Source organism: Sebastes fasciatus, chromosome 8 (genome assembly GCF_043250625.1).
Source record: "Sebastes fasciatus isolate fSebFas1 chromosome 8, fSebFas1.pri, whole genome shotgun sequence".
Classification (NCBI taxonomy): domain Eukaryota; kingdom Metazoa; phylum Chordata; class Actinopteri; order Perciformes; family Sebastidae; genus Sebastes; species Sebastes fasciatus.
In genome coordinates, this window is record NC_133802.1 from 32,866,072 (window position 1) to 32,879,473 (window position 13,402).

Here is a 13,402-nt window from a genome sequence, read left to right on the forward strand (position 1 = left end):
GTCGTGCCCCTCTGAATTTTTGTAACTACGCGCCTTCGAGGGAAGACTGGCCGAGCAGTTTCACCTGTTCAGACTTCTGTACAACTGTTCACTGAGAGACCACAGGGACAGTCACATGACATTAAACTCTTGGAAAGAAACAGGCAACCCACTGGAGAAAGAAGCGTCTTTCTGCTGCAGGCTGTGATCGTTTTGTAAAAGCAAAAAAAAAAGGTCTCATATAAAGAGTGGCGACCCGAGGGGAAGCACCGAGAGACAGGAAGTCATTTAGACTCGGAGGTAGGCGACAGTAATAATTACAGAACACAAAATGCAATGTTTGGCGGTACGTACGTCAGAGTTTAATGTTTACTTCTGTTGCTAGGTAACCTACTTTTCTTTCCGTTGACTTCTTGCTTATCCACAGAATATTTTGTTTTACGCCCTCCTGGCGTTTTGGAGCAACGAACAACGCGCTGAGCATAAACGCCTACTGTGCTTGCTCGTAGTGCGCGCGCCATCAACGGAGGCCCCGCGCCACGGCGTCTCGCGTGAGCACGAACAAAGCTCAACTTGTCAATATCTGATCGTGCCGCTGACCGGAGTACAGTGTGTCCAGATAAACCTAGCCTGGGTTTTGCATATGAAAATGAAGCGAGCAGCAGATAGAGGTGAAGGTACATAAGATGCTGGGCGTGGACGTGACCCCACGGTGCTGCTGCAGAGTGTGTATATATGTGTGTGCAGGATCAAACTCTCACACCCAGGAAGAGGCCCTGTTTCCCTTATCTAACGACAACAGAGCATGTGTCGCCATGGCCACAGGCTGCGCTTTTTATGGGCTTTGTGTGTGTGTGTGTGTGTGTATGTGTGTGTGTGTGTGCCATGTTCATTGTTTGCCCATGTTCATTGTTTGCTTGGGGCGTGGTGGTGCAACATCAGAACTGTTACTATAGTCTCTCTCCTCCTGCCATGCAACTCTGAAATCTATCTCGCTTTCTTTCTGTCTCTTTCTGCCTCTTTGTCTTTCACTCTTCCTCTGTTTTTAAGTGTCTGTCTGTCTGTCTGTCTGTCTGTCTGTCTGTCTGTCTGTCTGTCTGTCTGTCTGTCTGTCTGTCTGTCTGTCTGTCTGTCTCATCCTCTCGTCTGGCTTTGAACCAACAGTGACAAGTTGGGCAACATCAGAATTCAGTGGCACATTGTCTCAGGTTGAGGTTTGTTAGGTCTCTCCTACTGCTTAATTGAACAGAGGACGAGGCAGAGAGAGAGAGAGAGAGAGAGATGTAAAAAGAGAAATAAAGAGAAGAGGGGGAAGATGATGAAGAAGGGTGCTCAAACAGGCATACATATTGCATGAGCCATCCCCCCCCCACCACCCACCAGCAGCAGCAGCACCACCACACCCCTTTCTTCACAGAATGGCTGTGTACTGTTCTGGGCTTATTAATTCCGCTCGGTGAGAGAATTATTTTTAGAGACTTGGTGTACTGGCAAAGGCTTTTAAAGTCACAAGTATTACACACTCTGCTTATAGATTCCCTTTTATAAAAATTGAAAAGTTCTAAAAGTTTGTTGTGGTCGTTCTTTAGTGTGATACCGTATGCTTTTTTTGTTACAGATGTTGCAGTGGTTTTTCTACCTGAATTTTGATTGTGTAAAAGTAAAATTCTTCCCTTTTTCACTCTCGTATATCCTGTAAAATACAACTGTGATATGCAGTGGTGGAATGTAACTAAGTACATTTACTCAAGTACTGTACTTAAGCACACTTTTGCAGTATTTGTACTTTACTTGAGTATTTCCATTTTATTTATACTTTATTCTTCTACTCCACTACACCCCAGAGGCAAATATTCAACTTTATCTTCACTGCATTTATATGACAGCTTCAGTTACTAGTTACTTTGCAGATATAGATTAATAAGTAAAGGATAACAGGGCGATACCGCATCGCCCTGAAGGGGTTCATTTCACAACAATGACCGGCTAGCTGTACATTATCCCGCATATTACACGGCTACTTACTGAAGAAACCAATAATTTGACACAAAAACGGTCCTCCAGACTATGTTATACATAGCAACGGTCTGTTATACATAGCAACGGTCTGTTATACATAGCAACGGTCTGTTATACATAGCAACAGTCGGCTATACATAGCAACGGTCTGTTATACATAGCAACGGTCTGCTATAAAGAAATAACAGACCGCAGAATGGCGTGATTAACCAATCAGAATCGAGTATTCCACAATGCCCTGTAATAATACAAAATATTAGGGTTGTCAATCGATTCAAACGTTTAATCGCGATTAAAGCTGCAGCGGGTAGAAATGGAGCAATATGATTAAAAACGTTATTTTTTATAAAGCAGTCACTATATCCTGACTGTAGTGCATGAGACAGGTAATCTGTGTCCTCCAGTGCTCCTAACGGCATCTGTAAGATTTCACAGACCGGAGGAAAACAACCAATCAGAGCTGACCTGGAGCCTTGCCGTCTCTGAGCAGCTGTCAATCACTCACAAACACCGATCAAACAGTCAAACTAGGCAGCGCTGATCAAATATGAATCAATATTCTGTTACTGTAATGCCTATTTCTGTCCTCAGATGTTTTCAGAAACATCTAGTAGTGTACTGTTTAGCTGTAAAATGAGAAAGTTTGTGACCCGGCAGCCATGTTGAGATCAAGTTGAGGAAATACCAAGCACCGCCCACCAGCCGGAGCTCAGCCAATCAGAGAATTTTGACTTTTATTCTCAAAACATGACTCAAACCGATTAATCGATTATCAACATAGTTGGCGATTAACTTAATAGTTGACAACTAATCGATAAAGTAAGCGGTAACTTTAGTGGGAAAAAAAGAAGAAAGTAGCATAAAATGTAAATACTACCTGAGATACCTCAAACGTTTACTGACGCACAGTACTTGAGCAAATGTACTGACAAACTTTCCACCGCTGAGACAAGCTTGTGATAAATAAACCCGAATTGTAGTTTAGTTATTGATATTATCAGATGCATGAAATGGTATTTTATCAAATCATTAGGTCCAGTTAATCATTAAGTCTAGATAATTGGTTTCCTGTCTATCAAAATGTATTTTTCCATCATTGCGAGGTCATTTTTCTCTCTAATGACTGGACAGTCGTGGCGTTACACCGGCACACACACAAGCGGTTCATCTCCGCCCCAACCCCCCCTACCTCCACCCCCACAACCAGATGTTGCCTAGAAGGCTTTATGAGGAGCTTATTTGAATTGTCCATCAATCAACAACAATCTTCAGTGGAAGATCCTGCCACCAACTGCCTCACCGGTGCACTCCAAGATGAAAAGATTGCATCGCACCATTAGCACTGTGTAAATATTACATGTTTTCCCTGGATATGCTAGTTAGCATTACTTCCACCTTGTGGCTTCATTATTTTTGAAACGCTCAGCTTTGTCGATGATTGCGAGGCATGACCTAGTTCTGGGACTCTCTCTCTCTCTCTCTCTCTCTGTTTCACTGTCTTCTCACTTTTCTTCCTCATTTACTCCATCTCTATGTCTTTTTCATTCTCTCTCTCTCTCTTGCCGCTCCACCTCATTTTCTTTTCTCACACTGAATCTGTCTACCTCTTTCTTTGTCATTTATTCATTGTCTTCCTCCATTTACTGCCTCAGCATCGCCTTCATCCTTTCACTCTGTCTCTTTTTCTGCCTCTCATCCTCCTTCTCTCTCTCGTGTATGCATTCTTTATTCTCAATTTGTCTCCCTTCCACAACCTATTATTATTTTTCTCTATTCTCTCTCTCTCTCTCTCTCTCTCTCTCTCTCTCTCTCTCTCTCTCTCTCTCTCTCTCTCTCTCTCTCTCTCTCTCTCTCTCTCTCTCTCTCTCTCTCTCTCTCTCTCTTCTCTCTCTCTCTCTCTCTCTCTCTCTCTCTCTCTCTCTCTCTCTCTCTCTCTCTCTCTCTCTCTCTCTCTCTCTCTTCTCTCTCTCTCTCTCTCTCTCTCTCTCTCTCTCTCTCTCTCTCTCGGCACCACGTGTGTCACGGAGGGAAACATCGCGAGCAGTGGTCCCTGCTGAACAATTACCATGCAAGCAATCCAAATAGAGATGTTTGCCGAAAACAACATGTGTGTAATTACTGCTTAATGAGGCCCTTGTCTCAGGCAGAATGCCCAATTAGACTGCCGATGAGAAAGCGATGCCAAGGCCCACTGAAGAAAGAGGGGGAAAAGAGGGGAGGTGGAGAAGAAGTAGAGGGAGGTTGTAACACGGAGAGAGGGGAGTGTAAAGAGGAAGATGGAGAGAGTGAGAGAAAAGAGCAAGAGGGAGAAAATGAGAGAGAAAGGGAACAACAGAGAAAGAGAAGATGCAGTAAATGTGGAGTAATGGCAGAGCTGATAGCATTGAGCCGAGGATAAATTGGCATTTTAAGTGGGAGAGCGAGGCGGTGCAAAGGAGAGCTATCGAGAGAAGAGCAGGGGAAACAGCTTTACATTGCAATATATGGGGCAGCCATGTTGAAGCACAAAATGGCTGACCTTTCCAGGCTGTCTTTGGCCTTTTTTAGGGAATAATATATGACAGATGTAATTGGTGAAAATGAGCATCGTCTGACTTCATTGCTTCTGGAAGAAAAAGGCTTTGCGTCGAAGGATTCAGTTTGCAAAATAAGCTAATATACAAGATCTTGGCGGCGTTTTTGTGGTTAAAAATGACGTTACTCAGCGCTCTGTTCACCCGAGACAATCTTATCCTCTCAAAAGGGCTTCACGTCACCAGTGATATCAAAGTGGATTTCAATGGAATTAAATTGCTCAGTTAGGCGAGGGGTAGAGGCTTTCAATGTGAGGAGTTTAGATTCAGATGTGTCACCAAGGTCAACGTCTCTTTGGACCTCTCAGTGATAGGGCGGCACAGTTAATCAAATATTAATCGCGATCACGATTTCGGCTTCCCGCAGTTAAATGAACATGATCGACTGCGATATTGATGTTTAAAATGCTACACTCATAGAAAATTCTGCTGCATAAATCAAAAGCTTCTTAAACTAAAAGCTGGAGATGCACCGTCAGTCAGCAGCCGATCGAAGCCGTACGGTTTTCAGCAGTCTCATATTCGAGTTTTTGCCGGTGCGGAAGTGCTTCAGTGTGCGAGTTAAGAAGATGTAAAGTCGCAATTTGTTAACTTAATCAGACACTTGTAATTCATTCCCATGATGCTGCTCAGAGTTATCACGGTGACCGGCTCGTCTGCCGACAGCACGGAGCTAAAGAGCTCCGTTAACCGAAGTTCCATTGAGTTCCATTATGATGCATTCAAACTCTACTCGGTAAAAATGACGGTGCTTTCAAATGGGGTCGTGTTTGTTCTCGAGAAGAGTCCGTATGAACGCCCCCCTCTTGTGGTATTCACAACCTTGTTAAGTGGAAAGTTTCTGAAAGCTCAGAGTTCACGAGTTGTGACGTATTTGTCAGAAATAGCGGAACCCATGGAAGATAATTTTTTCGGTACATAATAAGTTAATATATTGCCATTTTAGTGGTATATTGTTTTTCTTCTGTAATTTTTAGAATAAGTCTGAGGAAAATGTTGATATTCCCAACGGCCTCATCTTTCTCCTCTGTCATTATACCTTTGCATTTCCTGCATTATGTTACCTACTTGCTAGCTTGCTAAATTGTTAGCCTCTGTGGCTCCTAGACGCCGACAGTAACGTTAGTATTGCCGTTGCTCAGCAGCGGAGTTCTAAACAACTAAACCACCTAAACGCCAAGCATGTACACGACTTCCCATGTTGTAAACACAAGCTTTCATTTGAAGGCACCAAGAGTATAAAGTATAACGCTATCATGATGCGTTCAAATGTAATCTTGTAAAACGTAGTTTTTGGTGAAAAACATGTTTTCACAGCAATATAAAATATATATTAGAGAGGGAATTATGACCTGTTTAACTTCCCAACACTAGCTCTAAGCAGCTTATAAATATGAAATTAGAACTACAAAAATATCAAAGCAAATATAAAAAAAAATACAATAATTTATTTCCTAATCATTTGAATTGTGTATTTCTAAATAACCACTATGGAGATTTTTTGACAGTTGAAATGTAGCACAACATGGAAGTGAAAGCGGCGCTCTGTTTAAATTTAAATGTGAAATTGCAATAAAACTATTTTGTCCCTAAAATCTATGAATAATAAAATAATCGTGATCTCAATATTTATCAAAATAATCAACAATTAGTCAGCATTCACTTGAAATAAACACATAGTTTTTGGTTTAATCACGTGAGGTGTGAATGAGGTTTAAATGCAGTGCTTGTCTCAGTTCCGTGTTTGTGGTTGAATGTAAATGTAATCATTAGAATAACCAAGTGAATCCTCACAAGGGCTTCCATGATATGCATCGTTAACCAACCGTTGCCCTGAGGCAGCCACTCATTCCCCCGGCCGCTCTCCTGCAATAATGTACAGTAATTTCTCTTTCTCACCACTCTCATGCTCATTTAGCTACTTCGACTTTTTCCTCCCCTGTCTACCAGTGTAGATATTAGATTTCACCCCCAGGAATTCTGCCCATTTCCGTCCATTAGTCTACCTAGTTATTGTTTTGAGCAGGTATATCTCATGATCCATTCGCTCATATCTAGCGTGTGTTTATCTTTTGGTCGCTTTCTTCCACAAAAGCGGACCACCCCAAACCTAAAACTGGCCCCCCGTATCTTCACATCTGAGGAATTTGACGTGGAATGCTGTCTAGTTTGATCATGTTGTCTCTGCTTGTCTTTTCCTCGAGTCTTCTTGTGCATTGATATCACAAAGAATGACCTCAGTCGACAAACAAAAAAAAGGAGGCTTTATGTGACACGTTGAGTTTCATGAACGTTATTATCCAGTCCAGTCAAGGTTTGTTCCATTTGCTGCAGTCGTGGTATGAAAAAAAAAAAAGCTTGATGTCTTTGAAAGCCAAGGGCATTTCACTATACGGCTCTTCTTAACATGGTAGCAGTTTCTCAGTCACCTTGACACGGCACAGGTTCAGCTGCTGAGCCATTTGTGGGGCCGAATCTAATTTTCTCTGTAGCTAAAAACAGAATCTGTGTTGTTATAAGCCCACTCAGAGCTGGGAAGTCTTTAGCCTTTAGTTTACAAACACGATAACGATAATAACGCTTGCTATTTTACGATCGTAGCGGGCTCAGTTTTACAGCTAGAATGAAGATACTGGCATCATATGAAACTAGAAAACCGAATGAATCCATCAGTACCAACCATGTCATGCTAGTCGCGAAGGAGGCTAAATAACGCTCCAAACTTGCGCTAAATTTTGGCGAGGAAAAACTGCCATGTTCATTTTCAAAGGGGTCCCTTGACCTCTGACCTCCAGATATGTGAATGTAAATGGGTTCTATGGGTACCCACGAGTCTCCCCTTTACAGACATGCCCACTTTATGATCATCACATGCAGTTTGGGGCAAGTCATAGTCAAGTCAGCACACTGACACACTGACAGCTGTTGTTGCCTGTTGGGCTGCAGTTTGCCATGTTATGATTTGAGCATATTGTTTTATGCTAAATGCAGTACCTGTGAGGGTTTCTGGACAATATCTGTCATTGTTTTGTGTTGTTAATTGATTTACAATTATAATTATATATATATATATTTGCATAAAACAAGTATATTTGTCCACTCCCATGTTGATAAGAGTATTAAATACTTGACAAATCTCCCTTTAAGGTTCATTTTGAACAGATAAAAAATGTGTGATTAATTTGTAATTAAATAGTATTAATCAATTGACAGCTCTACTAGATATCAAAGCTAGCATGGTGAATGTAGCGCTCAACTGGTGACCTGGTGTTGTTTCCCAGCACCCATGGGGGTCAAGGGTTCATTTGTAGTGTCAAACAGTGTTTTGGCACCTGCAGCAAGTGATCTTTCAATGCCTTATTAGCTCGATCCTGAAGACACAGCATGCTCCCACACAGTCTCAAAGACAGGCACACACACACACACACACACCCTTTACTACTGTATGCACTCACAGTTTCATTCACATTCTCTCTCAGACACACAGCAGAGCCCACAGGGAAAAGCCCATCTCCCGTCACTGTGCTTATGTAGCCTAATTACCGGCCCGCTGACGAGCAGTAATTACCCACGCTGCCATGCCACCACGAGGTTTAACCAAAGTGACAAAGTCATTAGTCTCACACTTCAGGCCACCCGTAAAGAGCTTTTCCTCTTCGCACCACCTCCGCGGCCCCCCAATTTATTTATTTCTTTTTTTTTTCAAAACCTTCCTCTTGTATGCCTTGTTTATTTATTTCTCCTTTCTGTTTCTGTCCACAGTTTGATGGTGACAACATGTACATGAATGACAATAACCAAGAGTTTCGGTCGCCAAACCAGGTAAGACAGCCCCACATCTTTTCCCATGAACCCTACAGACTTGTATTAATAAATATGTGCGGAAGCTGTCGTGTTATTTAGCTTTAAGTTTTGCAGCTGTCGGCATTTAACAAGACGAGTTTATAGAATTAAATGTTTTGGTGAGAAAGTATTAAATGAATGTGTTTGCCTGTAAAGGAGCTCATTAACTGGAGATGGGGTCGCTGGTAAATTGAGACAGCGGTGAAACTGGAAAAGTCACAGTAGTGTGTGATCACCCTGTCATTGCTAACCGCTGTGGGTATGAATCTGAAAACTTAAAATCCTCATTAGTGTTCTCTTCTTAAAAGATGATGATAAAAGTTAAGACTAGTACTAACAACATGCATTATCATTTGGAACCACTGTTTCTGCCACAATGGCCGTGGGGGCATGTGAACCGGATCGGATGTTTGATATTATTTCTTTGCTATCTGTGAAATGAACAACTTTACATATTTCCCTACGTTGGGAAATCTGTGAGGAGCTACAGTAGATATAATCACCAAGTAACTGAGTTGAACTAGACCACAGACTGTATATAAAGATGGACGACGCGCCTCCACTTCCTCCCACTGTACAGAAGTGAAGCCAAAATATCCCGGTTATGGGAACTGCCATCTTGACGTCATTTGAAGCCAGAGTCTGCACATTAGCACGGCCACAGCTTGCTAGTGTGAGCCACATAGCTGCTACGTTATTACCAAGGTAGCTGTTTGACTAAACAACACAACAACCAACCATAATATGTCTATAACTACATTTATGATCACATTGACACATGTTCTATTACACAGACTCGTGACAGTTATGGAAAGTTACATCTCCTCTCTCGTACATTTCCTGAGCCTTCGTCTCCACGACTACTTCCCTCAGAGCAGCTGTCAATCACAGCTGTCAATCATGACGTCTCAACCCCTTTTTATAGCATCAAATAACTAATTAAATCCAAACTTATCAGAAAAAATTAACACTCGAACAAACATCAGTATGATAATAACTACTTAAAATGACAGGAACCATCTTTGGAAAAAAATTATTTGACTTGTACTTTGGCTTTTTTATTTTGGTAAATGTCCCATTTGCTAACATGGAGGGGGCGGGGTTTATGCGCTATACTGCAGCCAGCCACCAGGGGGCGATCCAGATGTTTTGGCTTCACTTTCAGGGAGCTATCATGTCGTCTAACTAACAGATGGATTGCCATGAAATTTTGTTCCCTAAGCAGGTTGACACGTTTTCAGTGCCACCATCAGGTCAACATTTTTGATTTGTCAAATACTTTGGTTTAATGACGTCAGTTGTACTTTGTTTGTGGTGCTAATTAGCACATGTTAGCATGCTAAGCTATGATGATGAACATGGTATATCGGCTAAACATCCGCATGTTAGCACTGACATGTTTTAATGTAAAGTTCAGTATCTCTTTCACAAATCCACATATTAAGTCAATATGTTAGAATCAGTTTTTGCTTTTTGTCACATCTAATCCAGATGTGCAACCAAGGTGGATCTCGGCTGCATAACTGTCAGATGAACTCAGTGACAACATCGACTGTAATGGCAGTTTTGTAAATGTATATTAATAAAGTTTGTCAGATCATTTGATCTCTCAAGCTTTCTCTAAAAATGTTTACAACAGCAATATTAAGCCTTGAACTCGGAGCATCACTCTAAAAAAAAAAAAAGGCGTTCATGACGTTGACCTTCTCTTGCTAAGTAGGAAAAAAACACTTAATTCCTCATAAGCCAAAGTGTCCCTCAAAGTCCACAAAACATGTGATAGATGATTTCATCCAAAGCACTTTAACATAACATATATCTTTAACATCAGAGGGATTAAACCATCAACGCCGACCGCGTGTTAGCGACACTCACACAGATAAACCAGCACTAACATGTCACCGGTCCAGGCTCATTGAAGTACTTGTCCCAGTCTGGAGCAACACAGTCCCAGTCACACAGTCGGAGAGTTAGACAGGCGCAGCACTGACTGCTCCCAGCTGGTAGATGGGAACACATGGCCGGACATATGGCAGAATTTGGAGCTCCAGGATTTGTTGATCCAGCAGCGAGGCCTTCATGTTCTGACAAAACACGACGAGGTGGAGGCTCCTCGTCAATTAGCGCCTCGCCAAATACTGTCAGAGAGTCACGGGACAAGGCCAGAAGGCTGAGGACGCCAGGGCGCACACACACACACACACACACACACTCTCACACACTTACACACATACTGCAATAGGAAGTGACACATTCTCTGACACAAAGTTATTCATAAGTCGTAAGCAAATGCACAAGAAGACATCCTCAATTTCAGTTTGTTTCACTCACTACTGTACAAACTGTGCAGACACACACATCTGTTCATACTTCTATACTTATGAGGACCCACATTGACATAATGCATTCGCGTGTCCATAACCCGAAACGTAACACCACCCACCAATAGGGGTGGGAAAAAAATCAATACAGCATACTATCACAATATGTTGCGTGTCGTATCGATACACAGACGTCAAGTATAGACCTTATATTATAAACTATTAATCTCTTAACAATCCGACAGCCCGATGGACGCTATTCTGTCTTTCAGAGGTTGTCGTCTGCTACCACACCAATACAACAGGGATGAATTAAATGTAATACTGGATGTACTGTGGTCCCATGTGAGTGAAGAAAAATGATGTTTGAAGAATTTAACAGCCACTTCCCTTTTCAGAAACAATTTTCTAGTGACTCTGGATAATCTAGGAACCTTCCTCTAAACTGTTTTTACTGGAGCTCCCTTCTACCAAAGAGGGTTTTTTGTAATTTGTATGAACTGACCCTTTAAAATAATCTAATTACAACATTAACCCTAAAACCATCTGTAAACCCTTAAACAGCCCTTTGAAGAGGTGAAGACCAGCCGAAATGTCCTCACTTCGCAAAAATGTGCTTACTCTCAGGGTGTAAAACTTAAATTGGTCCGTGCAAAGATTGACGAACGAGAACATGTGTACGTGCACATAAACACACACACGTATACGCTCATAAAACCATACACACTCTCATAAAGTCTCACACACACACATACGCACACCGTCATCCTATAGCCATAGGGTTGTCTCTCCTTTGATGTTAGGATTGACTGACTATAATGAGGGGTCGAGTGGGAGCTTTAGCAGCTTATTGTCTACTTATAGCGCACATCACAGACTATGAGGTCCGTCGTTGTTCGCCACGTTTCCTTGTCTGCCCTAATTATGTCACTTTGCGTGCGTACATGGGTGTATGCTAATTGGGATAAATGTCCAGCTTTGTAGTTTCTCTGCTGCGCCGGTCATGTGTCAATCATCGACACCCATTCCACGTTTGTGTCAACAAATACCTTCTTAGTGGATAAAGCAATTTGGGCTTTTTAAAACATGCCAGTTGCAGTTGATGCTCTGTCAGCGCCGTCAAATAGAAGCTTACACACCAGTTCTGAATGGCCCTCCGAACACACAGAGTTCACTGTTTGGCATTCGATTTTTTTTAATACGGCAGATTTAATTTAAAATTTGGAGGATGGGCGCCCTCGCTTTTAAAGAGGACATATTATGAAAAACTCCCTTTTTAAGTGCTTGTGCACATACATCTGGGTATCTGGAGTGTCTACCAACCCACAAACTGTGAAATAAGACGACCCAGTCGTTTTTTTTTATGGGCTGGCTGGATCTGAAAACATGTGATTCAACAAGCCATTCAGATCTGGCTCATTAGAATAAACCACCCACAGTTTGAGAACTACCTTTGGAACAAGCCTCCAGGAAGAGCGCCAGTCGTCGATCCCAATTTTCGTAGTGGCCAAACGGCGGTACTACAACTTCCGTGTCCGTCACATGATGCCATTGGGCCCAGCAGATAATTTTTTTTAGGTGAATCAACTTCCCAGTACGAACACTCTAATAGTCCTTATTTAAATCATTAGGTCCTAAAAGTTGTAAAACACACTTGTAGCTGAATCCAGAGTTATTTCCCTTCCTCCGTTCATGTGAATGAGACCCAGACCGTGACGACAGCGTGACCTTGGGACACGGAGACCGAGCCACGTGACCTCTGAAATTTAGAGAATAAAGTCAGAATATTACGAGAAAAAAGTTGTGATTTAATGAGAATAAAGTCATACTATTTCAAGAAGAAAAGTCGTAATATTACGAGAATAAAGTCATAACCTTACGAGAAAATAAGTCGTAATATTACGAGAATAAAGTCATAACTTAACAAGAAAAAAAGTAATTTCCTCCTCCACAAAAGAGGCAATTTCCCCCTTAAGTTAAGTTAAGTGATTAATTTGTCATTTCCCTTCATTCTCATAATATTACGACTTTTTTTCTCGTAAACCTATGACCTTATTCTCATATAATGACTTTATTCTTTATTAAACGATACCACAAGTTCAGCTATCGGGAAGGTAGAAATGGTATCAGAACATCTCTAAATACAGGTATATTCAGAACGACAGTAGGAGAAACATATGTTTTTTGATCATTAAAGCATGTAAACATGTTGTAGTAGAGTTGAACCTGAAAATGTGCACGATGTGTCCCCTTCAATTTAAAGGTTGCAGCCCTAATAACAAATACCAGAGTGGTTAGCACTGATCTTGATATCTCGGCACGTTCTCACAGGTTCGACGCCCTTAACCCCTCTTTATTGTTAGAGCTTGTCAAATCATTACATTCTATCTGTCTCGTGCATACGTTTATGCATATTTCCTTGTAATTTAGCGTGTCCTCTGATGTTGGGATCTTGACCAGAATTAATCATTTTCTGTTGGATTTTAACAGTACTTGGTTTCGAGCCATGCATTCGCAAGCGGTTAACCTGCCAAAGGGGTCGGGAGAGTTTAACTTATAAATAATCTTCAAAAGCCAACGCATCCAAGGAAATGACTGCATTTTCTTTATGCGTCATACAAAATTCATCACTCTGACTGCTCGCTGTGCTTGTGAGTCAATCATTTC

The 13,402-nt window shown here is 41.6% G+C and overlaps 1 protein-coding gene across 2 annotated transcripts in view; it reads left to right on the forward strand.

Annotated features, from left to right (window-relative positions):
- Positions 1 to 13,402, forward strand: part of LOC141773280 (TOX high mobility group box family member 2-like) — a 117,403-nt gene that overhangs the window by 47,490 nt on the left and 56,511 nt on the right. For both annotated transcript variants that reach the window (XM_074645169.1, XM_074645168.1), the window contains one exon: positions 8,334 to 8,393. In XM_074645169.1, the coding sequence (XP_074501270.1) occupies positions 8,334 to 8,393 (60 nt within the window). The remainder of the gene's footprint in view (positions 1 to 8,333; positions 8,394 to 13,402) is intronic.